The sequence below is a fragment of the Cyprinodon tularosa genome, unplaced genomic scaffold (assembly GCF_016077235.1).
Source record: "Cyprinodon tularosa strain WSP-4 unplaced genomic scaffold, ASM1607723v1 ctg70, whole genome shotgun sequence".
Taxonomy (NCBI): Eukaryota; Metazoa; Chordata; class Actinopteri; order Cyprinodontiformes; family Cyprinodontidae; genus Cyprinodon; species Cyprinodon tularosa.
This window is the reverse complement of record NW_024039452.1, coordinates 170,453-193,287: the sequence shown is the minus strand read 5'-3', so window position 1 is coordinate 193,287 and position 22,835 is coordinate 170,453. Positions and strand designations below refer to the sequence as shown.

Sequence of the window (22,835 nt, the reverse complement as noted above, 5' to 3'; positions counted from 1 at the left end):
TCTCTGCTTTTTGGCTCATTTAGAATCCACCCCTGGCTGCTTCAGAATGGCTTCCATAGTGCATGTCCGATAATGTCCTTAAAACAACCTTAAACGTTCTTTTTTTAAAATATGCTACTCACCTGGTCGTCAGCGCTGTTCAATGACGTTCCAAAAAAAGTTTCGTAAAGAAAAAACGTTCCTGTAGTGTTTTATTTAGCATTTTGTAAATCCCATTGAGTTCTGTTGGAATAGTCAATATTCCCCTGCCACCGGAAACGGAAATGGGGCCTGTTTACACAGTTGTAGTCTTTTCGCTTCACTCTGTGTACTCCGACGTCGAGAATCAAGAATCCACCTTTCGTATTCCATTTTCAGAGTTTTTTAAAGTGTTTAACAGAGACGTTAGCACCTCGACGTCATACCGGTAAGCTTTATCTTTTATTGATTTTAAAAAGAATGATTGCCACAGCATATTAAGTTTTCAGCATTTCCCTCAACCTTTTCTTATTTATTTTAAAATAAGAAACTTTTTTTCTTCTATTAGGTGAAGAAAAAAGGCATGTTTTTCCGAACAAGCATATCTTTTGTTGTTTATATTAAAGTGTGTTGTGAGAGTTTACCAGGAGATTATGAATATATCAAATAACTAGAACTGGAAGTTATAGATAATTAATTGGTAATTGAAATCAAAATGAAATCCTAACTAGTTACTTATTATCAGTTAAATGATTATTACTGTAATTTGCTTACTGACCAGGATTTTAATCTCTTATCTAACAGGTTGGACTCCTGAATCCGGCTTTTAAAAATCCAGTTTTCTTTCATCAATTTAGAAATTTAGGTTATGGCTATCAGCAACGTTGTTAATCACCAACCAAATAAATGTGTCTCTGTTCATTCGGATGCTACTAAAAAAAGAGTGAATCCAGCCTGAGTGATAAATCGTTCACTGTGTAAAATAAACACAAAAGACCACAGGTTAAAATAAAGTACCTTTAATAGCTGCAACTGTTTAGGTAATAAAAGTGTGGTTATCTAAACTTACTCAAAACAAAACACAAAAAAACTTTTGGATCTACTTTGATTTTATTTTACCATTACTGCATTTGGATTTTTTTATTTTATTTATAAGTAGAATTCAATGGAGAAAGACATTTAAAGCTAAAAATCCAAACACGATCAACTAAAACTAGGCCTCCTGCACCTAACCCTCCCAGAAATTGTTTTTGTTGCTGCATTGGAGCAAAGCCCACATACACATCCTGTCAAGACAGAGGAGAGCTGGAGCTGACAAAACCACTGGGGCTGAGGTTGATGTGATTGGCCTTGATAAGAGCAGGAAATCTGCAGAAACAAATGTGTTTTTGTTTTCTCTTAGGCAGCTAGCTGCAGCACGTAATGGTACCTATGCTCTTTATCAGCCAATAAATCTGAAGGATACACCTGAGATTCATAGCTTGATGCTTGATTACATTTATTGGGGATGAATCACATAGAAAACATGTAAATATATAAATAGAGTAAAACTAAGCTACTCACTTATATAGGGCTCTAACTGTGCACTGTTCCCCTTCCTCCTTACACCTAGCCTGACCCAGAATGAGGTTTTACTGCTTTCTTGTGTGGAGAGAAGAGTTTCATCTGCTGTCATCTGTTGTATAAGACCCAATGACTAAAAAAATAAAAGACAAAACAAGATGAATGGTTAAATAAGCATTACATCTACATTTCACTTCTCATAGAGAAGACTAAAAGTACTTTGAAGATTAAATTATTCAATAATTTAAAATTCGAACACAGCAAATAAAACAAAGAAATTATAAAAAATACCAGAGAAATGCAGCATAGGGTGTTGGATTCTATAAAAATAGAAAAGAGTTTGCTGTTTGGAGATAAATGGATGTTAAATAGATTGATAATATATTTTTCTCTTACTGGGTCCGGTCATGTAATATAGATGCACAAAGTTCTCTACTAAATCAGGTCAGTTCGGGATTGACAAAGGTACTGTGAATTACATTTAATGTTGTTGCTGCTGCTGCTGCATTCATTTAGTTAAAATGTAAAAACAATTTAACACAAATTCTCAATAGTTGTAATTTAAATTAGAATGACATACTTTTCATCTATTAAATCTGTATCTTTTTCTTCGTTCTTATTTCAAACGCTCAACACCTGGATCTTTGCTTACAGAAAACTGCAGGACTGCAGCAGGACTAGTGGTTAGCTGCCCTGTAAAAGCAAACCTTTATTTCACAAGAGAAAAATCCTACTTACGTATATTTTGTTTTGCAAGATATTTTTCAGGCCTTGTCACCTACTGACTTTTTGATATTGGCAGAGATCATAAATATGAAAAAAGCTGGAACCATCAATAACAAAAAATACAAGAATTTCTGGGGGGAAAAAATGGTCCAGTGATTATGGGGTTGCTCATACAGAGACACCAAACATACAAAAAGGCATATCTTATTAAATGAGAAATAATTTCAGAGCTATTATTTTACATGAAAAATCCAGTGAGTGGTGACATCTAAAATATAAAATAGAACATAGTATTAATTGTGGGCCAGGCAACCAAAACAAACAAATAAAGTGAAGCATAATTGTGTGTAGCATAATTTACTTCATTATTATGAAGCGAAAAGAGAAAATTAAAGATTTTCAAAATCTACAAAGTGTTGACAGCATGAGTATTTAGCTCCAGTTACTCTTTTTGCCAAAAGTGAGGGGTCGCCAAACTTATGGAAACGGAAAGTTACTTCATGGGTACTGAGTCATATGAACCAATATTAACCTACGGAGCTCAAAGAGTAACATTTACCAAAACGTAATGTATAATAAAAACAGCTCCTTCACTTGCTGTCTGAAGTGACCTGAACATCTATTTTAGTATATTTAGTTACTTCACCATAATTGTTTCATGTGTGCATGGTAGGAAATGAAGAAGAATGTGTTAAAGTACATGCTTAAGTAGGTGCAAAAAAGGATGCAATATTCAGTGTATAAGTCCTGGTGTCCCGTAAAGGCCCAAAATGAGTGTGAGAATTAATTTGTGAAAAAGACGAATCACAAAGGGGAACTTCCGGTTGCGAGATGAGTGGGTAAGGCGGAAGATTCTGGAGCTCAATGCCGATTGTCAAATAATCCGATAATTAGAGGTGCTTCTGGGATTTTTTTGAACTCCCTCGCTCTATATTACAATATTCAAACAGCAGAGGTGGTTACTTTTTTTTTCTTGTGTTGTCTGCTTTTTTACTCTTGTACCACGCCAAACAACCCTTGTGCTAAAGGTGCTGCTAGCACAGATCAAGCTAGATCCACTGCAGCCGACAGTGCTGTCCTCTGTGCAATTGATTAACTTTGCGCTGATATAACAGCTGAACTGACTACGCTCAAGAAGGATATTTGTAACTATGTGGATGCTAAAATTGATTCACCGAAATCCGAGATATGAACTGAATTAAAAACTGAAATACAATGTATCAAATCTGAGGTCGGGGATCTGGCAACCCACCTGGATGCCTTGGAGAGAGGGGCGAACCATTGGTCAGATGTGACTACTTCTCTGGGGACTAAGCTACTAGAGCTGGTTAATTAAGTGACTGCGTTGTTTGAAAAATGTGAGGATTTGGAGGGGAGGTCAGGCAGTAATCTGTGTAATCTGAGGATCATTTTCCTACCCGAGGGCATTGAGGGACCGCGACTGACTGACTTAATCTCAGACCTGCTCAAAGAAACTTTACATTTGAACGAGCGACCTCTGCTTGACAGTGCACACCGCTCCCTACAGCCGCAACCAAAACCAGGGGGCAGACCTCTTCCCTTTATTGTCCGAGTGCACTACTTTAGAGCTAAGGAGGATATAATGCAGCGTGCTAGACAAGCGGGACCCCTCCTCCAAACACAGCCAAAAGTTTACCGGTATGCTTTTCCCGGATTACACCACCGCTGTGGCGAGGAAAAGAGCAGCTTTTAATGAAGAAAGCGGCTCTGAGATGTTTTAGGATCACTCACAATGGCAACCAGTCTGTGTTTAATACCCCAGAGGAAGCTTTATGTTATATTCACAGCCATGTCCTCGTCGACTCGCTGGCTCCCGGTATCCAGACTTAATCTTCATGTGATACAGAGGAATGAGGATATCAGAGTTAACCTCTTGAGCAAACAGCTGGACACTGGGCATAAAAATGAGCTCTTTTTATTCTTTGTCACAAGTACTTTGTGACTACAACATACTAGTAAAACATACTGGTCGGATAATCTCTCTTTGCTACCTTTTGTTTATTACCATTATTACAATGACAGACTTCCTCTGTTAATGTCATTCAGACCTAATTATTTATCAACACATCTCTTCTACTGAATGTATTAATGACTGCCAGTGTTATAGATGGTGGTTAGGCTCTGCTGCTAATACACTTTAAAAATACACAAATACAGATATTACATATATATTCAATAGGTTACAAGTTCACTGGCCATTAACAGTCCTTATATTTAGTTTATGTCTGCATTATTGCACTAGCAGTGCCATTTAAAGTACCCATTGGTTACTTATTTCCTCCTATGTTATGGAATGGCTTATATTTTTGAACTGGACCATTCGCTTTGAGTTGATTTTACCTATTTGCATTATTACTATGTTTACTGAGCAGTGATTCATTTAATTATAAAATTCAGCTTGTATTTAAATTGAATGGACCTGTATATTTTGGAAATGTTCAATTTGTTCTGCCTTAGGTATGACTCACTGATGCCCCAAGTACCTTTACAGTTTCCTTATTTTGCAATCTGGCAAGTCTCCACTGTTTGTTAGGAGGTTTTTCTATATGCAACCGTGTTTGGATGCCCCATGTGGGGCAGGTGTTTGGGGAAAGGGTTCTTTTGGGAGGGGTAGACAGCACGTTATTAGGATGTTTTTTTTTTTTTTTTTTACTTTCTTCCCCCCATTTTTCTACCTTTACCCTTCTTGCCCCTTCTCTTCTCCACAATGCTAAAAAAAAGTAATCATCAAATTTATTTATGATTTATTGATGATTAACCTGTCCTCTTTTTATTTTGTATCTCTCTCTCCTACTATAGCAATTGATAATCAAGCCATTTTCTTTCCAGGGGTGACTTATGATGCCGTTATCATCTGGAACAATGAGGGGTGTTTGTAAACCATCAAGTGCACAAGCTGGAATGTGAAAGGGCTAAATTCTCCCATTAAGAGGAAAAAGGTTCTTACTCACCTAAGACAGCTCAACACCCATATTACCAGGATTATCCAGGATACACACATTTGTGACTTAGATCATGTTAGACTCCAATGTGGCTGGGTAGGCCAAATCTTTCATCCAAGATTCCAATTTAAATCTCGTGGTGCGGCTATTCTCATAGATGAAGTACTTCGCTCAAAGCTTCCAAAATAGATGCAGACTCGAGGAGACTGATCATGACAAAATAAATAATGCATTTCATGAGTTCTATTCAAAATTATATACTGCAGAGCCCCCTGAAGATCGGCTGTTACTAGACGACTTCTTCCATCATTTGGAGATTCCCTCAATTGATCAGAATGTAAAGGAACATTTGAAGACCCTGTTTCTGAAAATGAGATTACGCAAGCAATTCATGCCATGCAGAGTGGTAAGTCACCTGGTCCTGACGGCTTTCTGTCAGTTTTTTAATGCCTTTTCAAAGCTCCTCTCCCCCTTACTGACTAAGATGTTGAATGAGTTATTTATGTCATACTCTATCCCTCCATCACTGTGCGAAGGGTCAATTTCTGTACTCCTCAAGAAGGGCAAAAAAAACCCTTGATTGTGCATCCTATAGTATGCCTTCTTCAATATTCTATTCTGTTCAGATATTCTTCATCTCTTTAACATCCTTTACTCCAAGCCCTCTCACAGGTGAGCAGGTGTGAACAGAGGAGGCAAGAAGGGAGCTAGGGAAAAGGAGAATGACACGGCAAACAGGAAATATCTAAGAACTCAAATACAATCAAAAATACCTAGGACAAATAACAAAAACTAAAAACAGAGTCCAAACACAAAACAACCCACCAAAGGTTGGCGAAGCCAAGCAAAGTCTCTGGAGGCTGGCCATTAGGCCGGGGATGAGGGAGGACCTCTGCAGGTCGGTGATGAAGGAGGACCTCGGATGGCCCTGAAGTAGGATGGGCCAGGTGTTTAAAGACATCAGTGATCCTATTACAGATTGTTTAGTGAGAGCTGACAGGATTGAGAAAGACTCCTAAATGAACCATTAATCCTGGAAAATGTCATGTTGTATCGGTGTCTGCTTATGTGCGGTAAGGTAAGGTTTGTAGCAGTCTCAAACTGTACCCTGCTAATGATAACGTATTATTTCTTTTCTCCCCTCTATTCCCCTATTGTGAAAATTTTTTCGAAGCTGAGTAGAATCCTCCAATTTTAGCCTATATTAGTGATAACCAGGCTGACTTTATTATTACAATATATTTAATGGTTTTGAATCAGCTGTACACAGCTTTACTTGTTTCAAATATCTCCTTTAAATGTCTTTATCTATAGATGAACAAACAAAAGGAACAATGGCAAGAGGAATGGCGCTGTCCACTTCTACAGGCAACAGCATTTATTTGGAGGAATCCCATTCTCATTCTCTCTCCCATTCTCTCTTTCCAAAATGACAAAAGGATTAAGAAGAAAATCAGGATGGCTCACCCATTGATTGCAAAGCACTGCACTGAAGTTATGGCCAATGCAGGAGTAGCCAGAAGTGCCACAATAAGAAACTTTTTGAACAGTTTTTGCACAGATAACATTTCTCTATATTTGCTTGGGTTCATCAAAGATTTGCTGACCAAACGAGAAAACAAAAAAGATGGAATGGTTGAAGATTTGGATTTGGAAAAGTTTTCTAATCTGATTTTAGAGATCAGCAAGATGGAGGACAAAAATCAGAGTGCACCAGTCCTCAAGGTTGCATCAAACAAGTTTGATAAGACCTCTTTGTTCCCCCAGGCACTTGCCAGATTTTGTTATGGAGAACTAAAAGACTACAAGGAGGGAGAAATTAGGGCAAAGAAGGAAATAGAACGTGAGCCCAAGAAATCTTTTATTGCTGACACACTGGGCCAAGTTCATAAAAATCATCTAAGAGAGAAGAAGCTCTTAATGTAGCCAAGAGAACTATTGCAGTTGGCCCAGAAGGCGATCAAAGCTTTTGAGCATGAAGAACATCTTGCAGAAGAGGAGCATAGAAATAACATGCCAGAAAATGATAAATCCAAAGTGCTTCGGGGTTTAAATACCAGAGGGCAGTTTGGTTTCCTACAGGTCTGTAACATTCTGTTTGACAGCCCTGTCCGCCAAAATCAAGACTTGGAAGGCAGTGCTTACATAGAATGTGTCCATGGGCTTGGTCCTGGATGCACTTGGAGACAAGAAACTCTTTACATTCAGAGATCTAATAGAGAATTTGAGGAAGATGTTGAGAATTTTTTTCCAATTTTAATATTTATTACATCCTTCAACAATTAAATATACAGTGAAACCAGTGATGACAGTGTCAGTACTGTAACGTGTACAACATTAAGTGATTGTACAGAGAGGGACTGAACCCCTCCCGACCCTTCCGTACTCCCCCCACCTCAGCTAATATTTCTCTCCATGCTGCAGTCACAGCCAAACAGGAACAGAAGAGGCAAAGCTACAATGAGAAAAGGCAAAGAGAGCACAATGTTAGAGAGTGAACAAACCGATTATGTAGAGTGGAAGAATATAGATAGAGTGAAGCAAAATGATGAAAAAGGGATCCATATTTTCTCCAGAAGTCTAAACCTACAGCAGCATAACTATAGAGGTAGCTCAGGATAACCTGAGCCACTCTAACTATAAGCTTTATAGAAAAGGAAAGTTTTAAGCCTAGTCTTAAAAGTAGACGGTGTGTCTGCTTCACGGACTAAAACTGGTAGTTGGTTCCACAGGAGAGGAGCCTGATAACTAAAAGATCTGCCTCCGATTCTACTTTTAGAAATTCGAGGAACCACTAGTAAACCTGCAGATTGAGGAGAGTGAAGTGAAGTGCTCTGTTAGGAAGAGCAGAGAAAATAATATCTCTGATATAAGAAGGAGCTTGGCAGTTTAAGGCTTTAAATGTTAGCGGGAGGATTTTAAATTCTATTCTTGATTTAACAGGAAGCCAATGAAGAGAAGCCAGGATAGGAGAGATATGATCTCTCTTTTAAATTTTCATCAGAACTCTGGCTGCAACATTTTGGATCAGCTGAAGGCTTTTAACTACAGTTTGTGGACTTCCTGATAGTGAAGAATTACAATAGTCCAGCCTTGAAGTAACAAATGCATGGACTAGTTTCTCAGCATCACCCCTGGACAGGATATTTCAAATTTATGCAATACTCCTCAGATGAAAGAAGGAAATTTCAGAAACCTCTTTGATATGGGATTTAAATGACAGGTCCTGATCAAAAATAACACCAAGATTTTTACTTTATTATCTGAAATCAGTTTAAACCCATCCAAATGAAGTGACTGGCTAATCAGCTTATTTTTCAAAGACTCTGGTCCAAAGACGACATATTATAACAAAAAGGCTGCCAGACTGAGAGCCTTGATGATTTAATTGAGTGTTTTGAATCCATCAGCAAGACCAGCTTATTTGATAGCACCACAGTCAGGGAGGGAAATGGCTACCTTAGGGTGTTGTAGGATGATGAATTCAGATTTTTCCTTAAGCTATTTTATCAAATCATGCCTCACGTTGACATGATGTACCAGGAGCTGCAGAAGAAGGAAATTGACAAAGTCTTCATCAAACATGACCTCCAGAGATTTACAGGCAGTGTGCAGGTCATAAGGTATGAGTAATATATTATATTTTATTATAAGGATAATGTTCATACCCTCTTGATTTGTGTAATTATCATTTGTCTAACAAATTTGAAAATAAAATACCTAGCCACTCCAACAAAATCAGATAAAAACCCCACAGAAAGAATTAGGAGACCACTTAAGGATTTACGATTTTTATTCCTACTTTATTTTTTACTTCTACCTTTATATAATTTTTCTATGTATATAATATGTTTAAATCTTACAGAATGTTTATACTTTAACTTGCAGTGGCCTTTTAAAATTTTTTTTGTGGCCGTATATAATAACTGTTTATCGTTTCTGTTTTTCTAAGATGGAAAATGTACATACTGTTTGTATAATAACAACCACTCTTGGTATGTCTTCCTTCAGGGACCAAAGCTCTTCTGAATTACAACAGACAGAAGCAACAGGAGACACAAATTCAAGGAGAGCCATAGGAGACAAAGAGAAGCAGAGGCTGACTAAAGAGGTGTCTTCATCTATTGACCAATAAGCTGATTTTCTTTGTTTGGTTAGCCTACATACAAGGATATTTATTCTATTTTTTAATCAGTGTTGTACTATATCCCAATACCAGTGCTTCCATATCTCAACAATTAGCTTTCACAGCACTGAATAAATATACAGTGTATGTAAATACTTTTATTTTTTGACAGAACTGTGACACAATCCTGGCCCATGCCAGAAAGAGGTTCTCCTTTCCTGACCATATTGTAAGTGCGACGCTACTACAAGGAGAGATGTTTGAACAGCATTAAGTGCATTCCCAGTAGAGGCTCTGAACACCACTGTCAGGGCATGCCCCATGCTGAACCAGGCAGAGTTCAAGACTGAACTATCTCTTATTTACCAGAGTCCTGATTTCAAGAGCTGCTGTGGTGCACTGCGATTGTACCAGTCTCTACAGAGGTACAACCTGCAGGATACTTTTTCTGAAACCGTAGTTTTGCTGAACATCCTTATAACTACTCCAATGACAACAGCTGAAGCTGAGAGGTGTTTCTCAACACTGAAGAGAATAAAGACCTTGATGAGAAATGCAATGGCACAGGAACATCTGAATGCACTGGCAATTCTTTCCATGGAAAGGGATTTAGTCAGGAGCATGCCTACTTTCAATGAAACGGTGATAGACAGATTTGCTGCATTGAAAGAAAGAAGAGCAAAATTTCAATATAAATCAGTACCAGTAGTTATCCAATTAACTGACCAATCAACATTAAAGTTTATTTAATTATCTTATTTTAACGCAAAAAAAAAAAGAGAACATTATAAAAGCGCATATAATTGTGTTCTTGCCTGATGCTTATTTCCTAAAATTTGTAACTAATATCACTCATCTTCTCAATGCTAAGTTGAAACATTTACAGATGAGCTTAATCTCTTTTAGTTCAGGGCACCCCCTTGTGGATATATATATATATATATATATATATATTCAACTGTACATTTGCTAATCTGCAATTGTAAATCTGTAATGACTAATTATCTGTAATGTTTACATATCAGCTGCACTTAAAATAAAATGACAACTGAATCGGATGATTTTGAGTACTTTTATTTTATTATTGCTAAAAGACGTGACTTTACATCAAAAAGTGTGAAATGTTAATTGTAAGACCAAACTCACAAAGCACTGATGGTAAACAGGGTTTACGTAGCTGTCAATTTACCCATTAGATGGGTCACTTTAGCTATCACCTCAACTATTTGTCCCCCTGATACATTTGGCAGGAGCCGCCACTGGTCATGTAGTCATCTTTGTCATCTAAAAGCTGTAGGTTTGTTTCCAGCCACCTTCTGCCACATGTCGATGTGCCCTTTGGTTATGCGTTTAACCCCAAGTGTGCTCTACAGGAAATCATTCCAATTGGACAGTGACTAGGAAAAAGTCAGTCTACAAACAGGTGGTTTCTGAGTGTCACATCAACATCTAAAGTGACCAATTAATAAAGGAGGCTTTAAACAACACAGAACTGTTTGAACAAGGTATTAGCTGAACTTGAGATATGTTACAGTAATAGCCATTCAAAATTTCCCCACTTTCCTTGATGGGCCCTTGGTTTGTCCATGGCTGGTCCCCTACAATTCCTATTTAAACATAAATCTTTGTTCTAAAATTTTCTGTCATGATTTGTGGACGTTAAGATCAAAAGATAAGCGTAATCTTCTGGTCAGACCCTGTAATTACGTGAAATGGTGGAGTCAGAGAAAAAATAATATGCAAGAGGGGTCACTCCAGCGGGTGAAAGTTAGAGGGGATCTTGCTAATGCTACGTTCAGAACGCAAGAGCAGCAAAAACACGCATGCAGCTTCATTTTGGATGTTTGTACAAGTTTAGTTCTGATGCTCCAGCTGCGCGGTACAAAAGTGGGTCTGATGCTCGTTGGGAGGAGCTACCCTATCCTTTCTTTGCCTGTAACAATGGCAGCTATATATGCAGTGATCTGTGGTTAAAACATAGTTTTAATATGTTTTTCAGTGATTAAGTCCACCTGAAAACTTAATCCGTGCAGTAAATTCATCCAGATTACCATCCTGCATTAAAATATTATTTTGCATTCGGAGCAGCTCAGACCTCCACATACTGGCGGTGCGCTGTCGGTAAGAATCCCATTCAACAGCAGCCTACGGCCCGGTTGTCTCTTTGCGGTGGCGACTGGAAGGTGGTTCTCATGTAAGTAATCCAAACTGCAGACACCTGGATAATAAAAGTGAACATGTTTTGCTGGCAGATTACGGCATTTTAAGTTAATTTAGGCGTAAATAAACTGTTTCAGAGGAGTGATCATAGTGATCTGTATCATCAGCGATGTGTCTGTCTCTCTGCCAGCTCCCAGATCAGCTTCTCTGATTGGTTGATGTGGCGCATCGGGCAGCAAAACTTCAATTTTTCCAACTCCAACAGCAGCTGCATGGATTTAATCTAGAAGGTGTGAATTACATCTTGTCTTTATGAGGAAATCAGCGATTCACAATCAGAACCAGAAGAGAGGGAGTTTAATTTAGCTACAGTGAAGTGCTGCAGGTTACTTTCTGTGGCACCAAAGATGGAGGTTACAGGTCCAGTGCCCCTAGTGGCTAGATCTTAAACAGTGTTGCTTGAGGTTTCTAAAGACAAAAACAAAAAACCCTTTTAAACATTTTCTCCCATCACATAAAGGCTGATTTTATTGGTGAAAATATTTAATGACCTGCATAAAACTGCAACATTACATCATCTTGGTCTGTTTTAAAACAGATTTATCTTTAAATATTGCAAAGCACATATCATTAATTTACAGATTGGATACAATATATTCAACCTGTGGTTGTTGCTATGGTAAAATGTCATTGGTTGATCTGAGCGATGAGGCCCTCCAGCTCTGGTCGTGCCTTGAAGCGTGCTTGGAAATCTGCCTCAGTGTGCTGAGAGGGGAATAAAAAAAAAAGATAAAAAGAGAAAATTAACAAGCTTTAGAGAGGCTTAACAGCATTAATTAATAAGTTTATTTACAGCTGTTTATTTTGGTACAGAAATGTTATTGTTCGAATCCACCCACAAGCCAATTAATGCCCCCAGAAAGTGTTTCCCAAGAAAAAAAGGACAAATGAAAAAGGTCACCAGTTTTACAGTCTCCACATATTTTCACCAACATCTTCTCTTATTCATGGGTGAGTGTGTGCGTGAATGTGGAGTGAGGTGCTACAGGCCATTTCAATTTATCTTAATGTTTTTTCTCCATTACAGTTAGTTCACAAAGTATCTCCAAGGCTTTTTCCTACTTTGTGTGCAGAATTATTAGGCAAACGAGTATTTCGACCACATCATCCTTTTCATACATGTTGTCCTACTCTAAGGACAACATGTATGTTGTCTTTGGAGAAGGAGCTTGGCAGGCTTGAAAGCCAACTACCAATTAAGTAGATCAGGTGAGTGTTCATCTCTGTAATGAGAAAGGGTGTGGCCTAATAACATCAACACCCTATATAAGGTGTGTTTAATTATTAGGCAACTTCCTTTACTTTGGCAAAACGGGTCAGAAAAGAGCTTAGACAGACTCTGAAAGACATCTGACAATTTTTGACTTTTCAGAGGGGTGCAGCAATTGGAAATTGTCAACCTTTTGAAGCAGGATAATCGCACAATCAAGCGGTTCATGGCAAATAGCCAACAGGGGCGCGAGAAGTGTGTTGAAAAAAGACGTCATAAAATAACTCCCCATGAATTGAGAAGGATCAAGCGTGAAGCTGCCAGGAAGCCATTAACCACCAGTTGTGCCAAATTTCAGAGCTGCAACATGTCTGGAGTGCCGTGAAGCACAAGGTGTTCAATACTCAGGGACCTGGCCAAGGTAAGGAAAGCTGAAAAACGGCCACCTTTGAACAAGACACACAAGACATAATGTCAAGATTGGTCCAAGAAATATCTGAAGATTTCTCCAAGGTGTTTTGGTCTGAAATGAGAGTGATGGGCCAGATGGATGGACACGAGGCTGGATCAGTAAAGGGAAGCAAGTTCCTGACTGACTCAGAAGCCAGCAAGGTGGTGGTGGGGTAGTGGTATGGGCTTAAACTACACGCAACCTTTCCTCCCTCATTCATAAAAATCACCTGAACCGTCTGAAACCGTATTCTAAATATCTTTATTGGCACCATTTAATTACGATGAGCAAAAAGAAAAGAAAAGGAAAAAAACGACCTGTCATTATAATCACACCTTTTATAATCATTGTTCACTTCATGAAACCATCGAGCAAATAAAGCTTATTCAGCTCATGAGTGATGGAAATCTTCACTGCTTTGGCTGAATCTCAAACTACATTGTTAAAAAAAAATCTAAATCTAGATAAGTCGTTTTTTCTTAAAATGAGTGCATTTATTCTTGGATTGAGGAGGTAAAAGAGACATTTTGCCAATGGAACAAGAGAACTTACACTTAAAATAAAAAACACAATTGCATTGTCTAATTTAAAGTGCATATTATTAAGAGTGAAAATACTCTTTCCATTGGTGATGCCACACTTGATGAAATACATTACTTATTTCTAGATCGTTTTTCCAGTGTGCCCCCTCAGCCCTGTAGCGCAAGTTGACATGACATACATTTTCCCCCATTCTTTAAAAATCAATCAATAAATAAACTGCTTCAAAGAGGACCTCCCCTTTTGGGATCAATGATATGTTTTTTCTTTGCCTAACTTAACTTTTAACTCTAGCTTTTTAAGGGCTGAATGGACTGTAAGTGCCTTGATGAACTGTAAAGTGCCTTGAGATGATTGGCGCTATATAAATAAACTGAATTGAATAGTCCACTCACCCTATCCACTATGTGGTATGGGAGCGCCCTTAAAGTTCAAATAGAAAACACATACTTATAGTTTCTAATTTGATAGTATGCACAAAATTAAATACATCACGAGTGAAAAATTGTTGTTTATAGCATAAAATAATTCACTTAGATAGAAGACCGCCCAAAATTCCTCATTAAGTCACGTGACTCACTGAGGGATGCCGTGACATCAGCAGGTCAAGGATTTAAGGGCCGTTGACCAATTCAATTCAGTTTATTTTAAACGGAATTGAACTGAAATTGAATTGAGACTTCTGCTTTAAAAAAAAGAGGATGTTATTGCTGGCAGGGAGCCATCCTGTGACATTATGGGATGTTTTGCTGTAATGTGATCCTTGCTGTGATAAACGTTTAGTCCACTTTAGGAAACTCAATGTTTTTTCTACTGCTAAGCTATTAGCAGGCATGACGCAGAACAAATGTGCTAAATTCACACGTTTGGAGATTTATTTGCCACAAAAAATTCCGAAACAATGAAGAGACTGGGCTCAACTCCTGCAGAGCTGAAATAAAGAGCTGACCAAGCCTCGTCTTTAAGTAGAAGCTGTTACTGCTGCGAGCCAGCAAGCTAACGGGGCAAGAATTCTTGTCTCTACTCTAGGGGCTATATGTAGAGCTCCCCCTAGAAGTTTGGTGGGAGAAAGTTTAGTAGATATCAGCGGCTTATAGCCCAGTGCAGCTTTTATATCTACATTTCCAGTTAAAAAAAAAAAACATAAAAACTTAGGGGTGACAGGTTATAGTCAGGGGCGCTCTATATTCTGCTAGTTGATATCAGAATTATATCAACTAAAATTCAGCAATATATTATGATAAGGTATTTCTTTTTAACATCCAGTCGTAATCCCAACAAAAATGATCTAGATGCAGTTTGCAAAACAAAACACTAGAGATCAAGTCCACTTGAAGGAAACTGTATGAACAGATGACTATGAATCACAGAAATAGAACAAAGCATCAGATCTGACTCACCTCCTTCACAGAAAGCTGAACTCCCTCTGGTTGGTTCTTTAGAAGGACGTCCACAAGGACAGGACACAAGTAGGCGTCCAAACTGCTAAACTAGACACACAAATGATACGCTTGCTCAGTGTCCCAAATGTTGGCAAGCATCTGAACAAACCTGCAGCTGGGTAAGCTTTATAGGAACCTGGACTACTCGTTGGTGGGTCTTCAGGACAGCGTCCACGTACGTCTTGTTGCCTTGCTCCTGCATTAGCATCACTTCTGTGCTCTTGGTTGGCAAAGCATAACTGCAGGGAACATAACAGACAGAAAGGTCGCATCAGCACAACACACTAGCCAGTTTATCAGGTAAAATAAAACACAGACGAGACAACAAGGAGAGATTTTTAAATGTTCTACAGCCGTTTAGATGTTAACCTCAGATCAACATCTTCCACTAGTCTGGTCCTCTGGGTCCACTGACAGAAATAATAATCAGGTCATCAGCAGGACTTATTGGGTCATTCACATGTGGAAGCAGAGACACATCTTAAAGATGCAGGATTAAATTAAAGACCATTGACCTATTTTTTTTTTTTTTTTACATTTCCAATCAGTTTTATGTCCAGAATATTTTGGAAACTTTTTATGCATTTTCAGGATAACTTTCCCAACTATTCCTTTTCTGAGTCAAACAAAAACTGCATCAGATTGTCAGGAACGACAACTGGAAACTGGAAGCTTCTGGAAAACCCACTGTTCACAGGGCTGCTGGTATTCTCCTCCGTCAGAGAGCTGACCAAAAACACTGCTGATCTTACACACGAAGGAGAATACGCCAGCTCTCAGGCATGGCAATGGCAGCATCATAATGAGGGCATGTTTCTACCAGCGAAGCGGGTGTGTTGCTGAGGGATGGGATGAAGGAGGTGTTTTGGTTCCAGGATTCTAATTGTAATTGCCCTCTGCAGGACGTTAAAGAAAACGTTGCTGATTTCCGTTCTCTGTTGGGCAGCCGCTCCTCGAATCAGGGTTTTCCTTTCATTATAAGTCCAGCTAATTCTCCCCACAGATCAGGCCTTTCACTGAGTCATATATCAAATACAGATGGAAAAGCTTGGAAATTAATCCAACTATTCTGCTTTTTTTAGCTATGTTTCTGTTTCATTAAACCCAAAATGTTTGGCTCCATAGTTTTAATCCTTTCAGAGGGAGTTGAACCCCCCGATCGTGGTCACCTTTCAGCCACACGGATTCCCAGCCGGTTGCAGAGGTTATGGATGTACTGAGAGTAATGCTCCACCACCGTCATGTCATAACCAGACACCTGCACGTTTAGAGTCCCGTATGATGTATCGGTCGCTGGAACCATCTGCCTCTGCTGGCTTCTGTCTTTCTTTTTCTTGGGCTGAAATAAAGAATAAAAATAGATCAATAATAGCAAATCTTTTGACTCATTTCACATTAGAAACTGCTTTTAGCTTTTGAAGTAACTCTTCATCTGCAGATCAAAGTGCAAACTTGTTACTGAAAAGAAAGGAAGGTCAGTGAATCATTTTTTTTCCAAATGTCAAAAATCTCAGTTGACTTAGACAGACTTTGTCATTTTGTACGGTATATAGTGTATACAAAATGAAATTGCGTTCAGTACAGCTCTCAAAACATTTCCATTTCTTAAGTGCTTCCGTGATAAAATTTAAACATGGTGATCAAATGTAAACATAAGACTGGGATATGATTTACAGTTTCGAACATTTTTTCTTTAACTCCATTTTATACAACATTAAGCAATCTATTTTTTTTTTTAAATAAAAACTTTAAAAGATATAAAAAAGCCGATTAAAATCAGAATAGCTGAATCTTTGATGAACATTTTAAAAGTTGAATGGTGTTTCTAGCTGAACGTTTGCTGAAGTAGTTAAAGGTCAAACATGGTGAAGTTTTAGCTGAAATCTGACAATTATACATGCATTTCAGTTGGACAAATAAAAGAAGAAAAAAAACACATAAAAAGCTGAATATCGTGAAAACTACAAAAAAATATATCTTTACCAGAATTCTCCTGAACAAGCTGAACGTTTTGATACCAAAATTGTTGAAATTGCTTGAAAACGGCAGGACTAGTTTAAGTCAGAAAAATAAAAAGAACAAAACAAGTGGGAATACATAAGCATCACCACTTGATAAACACGTTAAATGTGGAAACCTTCCACTGAACACTAAGATCTGCCTAAAGAAATATTTTTCTGTTTGACTGAGTCGAAGAGCGGCAACTGTTCAATAAAGCAAATCACTGCTGTGATGACTGAACAGTGTGTCAGAAGGGCCAAGTTTAATTTGTGGCAGCAGCATCTGGTAGTGGCACTTCCAGCGGCACTTTAACTGGCATGCGACTTCCACATAGTGTCCCTACGCCGACAGGCCACCTGCCGCACTTCTACCGATGTTAATGGGCGAATGGTTTGATGTTGGGAATATTTAATGCCTGTTTAAAGCTACTTTCAATTAAGGATTTGCTAAATTCACATAATTTAATGAAAATTTTAAAACAATTTAAGGGAAAGTTATAAGATAAATGTTTGAGTGACGGGCTTGACTTGTAATAAGAAAAAAATTATGTACTGATATGAAAACAAATCGCCTGAAAATATGCTGGCACATTTAGGAAGTCAGTGGCCATTATGTGCCACGAAATTGCACGGTGATGCCAAGTTCCTACCAAGATGCCTGACTGGTTTTAAAAGCCTTCAACATCCCACGGCGGCCGCTGCTGTTTTTATGGAAACAAGGCTGATTATTGGCAACCGGGATGTCAGGATAGGAATGAGCTACTGAGTAAATAAGTAAATAAATAAGTACTTTCAATTGATGGCGTTACTGTTTTTGAATTGATAAAAAGTGTTGGACACAAAATATACAGTAACTCTACTTCAGATGTAAACTAGGCCAATATATCCTAATGCATGGTAAGTATATGACAGGCAGCAAGGATGGCAAATACTCACTGCACAAACATTCGGGTTATTATTATATAGCATGAGAGCTTACTGCAAGTTTTTCCAGAAAACAAAATATCTTAAAAATACGCTGGTACTCGGTAGAATTCTTTGGCCACGAAGATGCCACATATATATGTCTGTATGGAAACAGGTAAAATAATGTATGATAGGTCTATGCTCCATGTTATTATTGATTACTAACTACAAATAGACTACGGATAGCTTAGCTAGACTGGTAACAAATACAACATAAAATGTTCTAAATGCATTTAGAAAAATCTTTATTGTTACCATTGCATTAATTGAAAGTAAACATAGAACAAGCTTTAAATAATCAGAAAATCAAAAAGTTTGCCCAAAAACAGCAATAAAAGTGCGGCACGGAGCCTGCCGGGTTAGTGCCACCTTGTAGCAGTCAGATGCCAGTGAAAGTGCCACAAGAAGTACCAGTACTCTCCAAGTGCCACCGGAAGTACCAGATGTCTCTGCGGCAGAGGTGTAACGTAACTAAGTACAAATACTTTGTTAGAGTAGGTATTGATGCTGAAGAAGAGTGTTGTTTAAATATTTTCGCTGATGATCATTTTAAATTCTGGATTACTTGCAGATTAAAAGAATAACTCCTCAGATAGCCTTAGAATATTCTCAAATCCTGTTTATTTTATTTCCACATACATAAAACCAGTATATTTGATTCTGTTGAGGCTCTATGATGAGGCCGAGAAAAAAAAAAAGTTTTCATGTGAATTAAAATAATTGTCATTCTTTATCCCCGTGGTAACCAAAATGGTTTTGAGTATCAAATGATTTTTCTGGGTAATGGTATCAAGTTTGATATTTCGTGACAACCCAGTTTCCAGCATCATAAACTGAACCTTGAGCAGGAGACGTTTTTTTGGACTCACAGCCTGTTTGGGTAACAGATGCCTCCACCGTCCAATCCCGTGTGTCGGCATGCCTTTGTACTGTCTCTCATTTAGACAAGCAGCCCCTAAAAGGATGAGCTCTCTTTAATCAAACAGTTCAGGAACACACAGGCATAAACAGAATGGTGAAGCAATGCCACTCACACAATAGAGGGTGCTGGATGGAAGGCGTGGCTCTGCAAAGATCACATGACAGAGATCATTTAGCAACATCAAGAACCTCAAAGACGACTAAAGCAGAAACAAGCTCTTAAAATCCTGGACATTCATTTGGTGAAGCCTAACCCTAAATGCTGATAGTTTTGATTGAGGTTCTTAATCCTTTCCTAATATAAACATTACTTGCTATAAGGAGTGGTTTATATGTTTGTGTTAACAAATCGAAAAATGTCTTATCTGCAGAAACCTGTTGTTTTGTAATCATTTCATTTTATGCTTTGTAATATCAAAATTTGCATGCATCGTTTATCTGATTCCAAAAGTTTAAACATTAAAACAGATGTTATGAGACAATCACTCCGTAGTTAGGAAGCCATTTTACCAAGTACTTTCTCACTCTTAGTTGATTAAAACTGTTGGTTACTCTGTCATTAAGTCAGTACCATTCATACTTTTTTGTATGGAGACAATAAATACATAGTTCTCTGACCAGGCCCCTGTTTTCCTCCACACATCTGTGTAGCAGCAAACTTTGAACAGGACTACTGATTGGTTTACGTTGAACAATGACTGGATTTTTTGCACCTCATCCATAGAAACTAATTTTTAAATGGATGCTGAAGCTTGGCTATTAAATTTCTAGAATAGATACAGTTGGATGCATGCTGAGATTAAAGCACACACCAATGTTTGGTTTTTTTTTTTAAATAGGGCTTGGGCGTCATGAAGTAATTACTTTGAGTGGCCGCCATGTTGATTGCCTCCTTTACCGCTGCTCAGACTACTGCCTATGACTACCGCATACTGTACTCCTTCTCAGCCGTGTTTTAATTTGATTAATTTCACCTTAACTTGATTTCAACCATGGTAAACCATTGCTGTATTGTGGGCAGTAACAGCGCAACACATGATCGCCATGGGAAAAACATAGAAAATGGATTAACTTTCCACCGCTTTCCTGCCTGGAGGCGCAACCACGGAGACCAAGTGTCAGAGAGAAAGAGTCGTCGGCTAGCTTGGATCGCGGCTGTAAGACAACCGAACATAACTTTCAACAGTATCCTGATGTCAATGAGAGTGTGTTCCCTGCATTTTCATTCTGGTAAGTTAAAGATGCACGGTTTTATTTTATAGCCAACCTTGTTTCTTTCCTTCAAGGTTGGGATCTTTTTTATGGGAAAATAATAAAAACGGCAGCGGGAAAAGGCTCAAATACGTGAGAAACCTAGAGGGTTTAGGGAGGGTTGGCAATTAACGTTACTAACTACACCTTTGAAACACATAGCAGCTAGTTAAAAGTGCATTACATGCGTGAGTGGTTGTTAGCACTAACGGTTAGCAGTTACTAAACTAGCAGGTTCCAGAGCCCGTCTAAGCACAGCTTACCTTTGTAGGGATTACGGTGTTCCCACTGTTTGCTGGCTTTATGATCTGCAGCTCCTGAACCCATCCATTCATGAACTGCACATGAGACTCCAAGGACTTGTAGCTTCGGAACTGTTTTTAAGCTCACTCATCGGTGCTCCACTCATTGTTTGGAACTTCATATGGAAATTATTAATAATGCTGATTTTGTCAACATACCGGTCCCTGGCTTCTTCGTTTAATATGTACCGGTAAATTCCAGATCCTTTTCGAGATTTTAACATCTTTTTTCTCTCTACTTCTACATCTCTTCTTTCAACAACAACGTTGTATCAGAGCTATGTTTACGTTTGCGTAGCCCTCAACATGGCCGCCATGTCCCACAATGCAACGCCCTATTAACCCAAGCCCTGTTAAAAAAACTAACAAAAGAAAGCTGTGTCCCTTCGGTTACAATTCAACATTAGTGTTACTAAAACAAGCTGAATTGTGTGGTTTGACATGAAAACCCGTAAAAACACTCAAAGTGTGTAAATGCCTTTAATCAGCACTGTTTTTAATCTACAGACTGACCATCAGATCTTCCTGTCCAGCTTTACTGATGTCCAGAAGTCCTGTTCTTATTGCTCCAAATATCACAGCTTCCAGCCATAAGAGGGCATCAGACTTCATGCAAAGTGATATTATGGAAATGCAAAGACATACCTGCTTAACAGCTGCTTCAAGATGGATCTCTGTTGAGTTACGGTCACTTGGAGCTATATAGGATGAGAACAAGCAGGAAAGAGGTCAGAAATGAAATGGCTGAGCAGCAGCATCTTGTTGAACAGAGGGTCACAATAAAGAATCCAGACTCAAAATAAAGACTTTGTGCTTAATCTTGCTCTATGACCCTTTTAGCACACACTTAAAATGTTACTGATGTGTGATTTGAAAAGTATATATTTTAAAGTATAAAGAAATTAAACGAAAAAGAAAAGCTATAATAACTGCTTAAAAAAAAAAAAAAAAATCAATATCCTCGCCCGTAAAGTGAACCACAGGACACAGCTCTGTAGTGACCTTTGGAAAAAGCTAATAGCTAACAGATGAAGTTCTCGTTTAGCTTTACCTTCCGGTATATGTTGCTCATTTTCTCTCCGCTGTATTTAAGAAAAACACCATATGAGTAACAGTAAAGCTAAATACTTCAAACAAACACTAATTCACTTTTAAAAATACATCTACAATGCGGCGGCTGGAAACGGAAGTACTGAAGGAAAGTTGGAACGTCATATTTTCGGTCCGTAAGGCACAATATCAAAATACATGGGTTCCGCTTATGTTTTTTTTGTTTTTCCAATACAATTTTATTTTTATTTGTTTCTGCAAAGAACATTACAGAGCAAGCATATTGCACTATAGGCATTCTTAACAACCTTTTTTTTTTTTTACAGACATTTTCAGAAGATTAAAAAGGACAAAGACTTCTCGAGTTTTGGTTGCTTTCTTATTTTCTAAAAATTGTATGGTGCCAATGTATTGTTTGAGTTAATGCTTAAAAGCAGTACTGCATGGTTTGGAGCCTCTATGTTTGCATTTATGTATAAAGAACTTGGCCATAATAATCAAGTCAATTACATATACCTTATCTGATCTCTTTGGTTGAACCTTCCCTTGATGCCGAATAGTATAGTCTTCCAAAATAAAATAAAATCTTTGTCTATTTTTCTCTTAATTAAGTAATAAATGCCGAACCAGAAGGACTGGATAAGTGGGCAGTTCAAGAATAGATGAACAAGTGTTTCAGGATTATTACAGCAGAAGCTGCAAGTGACATCAATGTTTTTTTAATGTGTTTCTTCATAAGGACTTTGGTAGGATAAATGTTATGGATTATCTTAAATGATATTTCTTTAGTTTTGTTAGTTATCAAATATTGATTTGGAAGCAGCCAGACTTCTTTCCAGTTGACGTAATCCAAGAATCTTCCCCAGTGTGAGATGGCATAAGGTATCACTTTAATGTTCATTTGAAATAAGGCTCTGATTGATTTATTTTTTGAAACAACAAAACATATTTTTCCTACAGAAGAATTCACTGGTGATAACAAGGACAACTGAGAAATGTTTAATTTAAGATGTGAGCCAAAAGCATACAAATAGCCGAAGAGGTGGATTCAAAGACTTTCGTATAATCCCCTGGAGGAATCGGAAGATTAAATTCTGTTAAAAACTCCTCATATGAGAAAAGGCAACCAGCTTTGAAACCAATACC

The 22,835-nt window shown here is 38.0% G+C and overlaps 1 protein-coding gene across 3 annotated transcripts; it reads right to left on the bottom strand.

The window, feature by feature from the left end:
• Positions 1-10,424: 10,424 nt before the first annotated feature.
• On the bottom strand, positions 10,425-21,860 carry mrpl48 (mitochondrial ribosomal protein L48). Of its 3 annotated transcripts, XM_038268506.1 has the most exons (10): positions 21,691-21,860; positions 21,285-21,337; positions 19,200-19,231; positions 19,035-19,120; positions 16,369-16,538; positions 15,336-15,438; positions 15,158-15,247; positions 12,159-12,261; positions 11,941-11,964; positions 10,425-10,595 (listed from the first exon to the last, which is right to left on the bottom strand). In XM_038268506.1, exons 1-8 carry the CDS (start codon positions 21,709-21,711, stop codon positions 12,184-12,186), a joined length of 633 nt encoding a protein of 210 aa, XP_038124434.1. In that variant the 5' UTR covers positions 21,712-21,860; the 3' UTR covers positions 10,425-10,595; positions 11,941-11,964; positions 12,159-12,183. The 3 variants fall into 3 exon arrangements, with proteins under 3 accessions (XP_038124434.1, XP_038124433.1, XP_038124432.1); XM_038268505.1 differs by lacking the exon at positions 10,425-10,595 and having other exon boundaries at positions 11,837-11,964; XM_038268504.1 differs by lacking the exons at positions 10,425-10,595; positions 11,941-11,964 and having other exon boundaries at positions 11,988-12,261.
• Between the last annotated feature and the right edge of the window lie 975 nt (positions 21,861-22,835).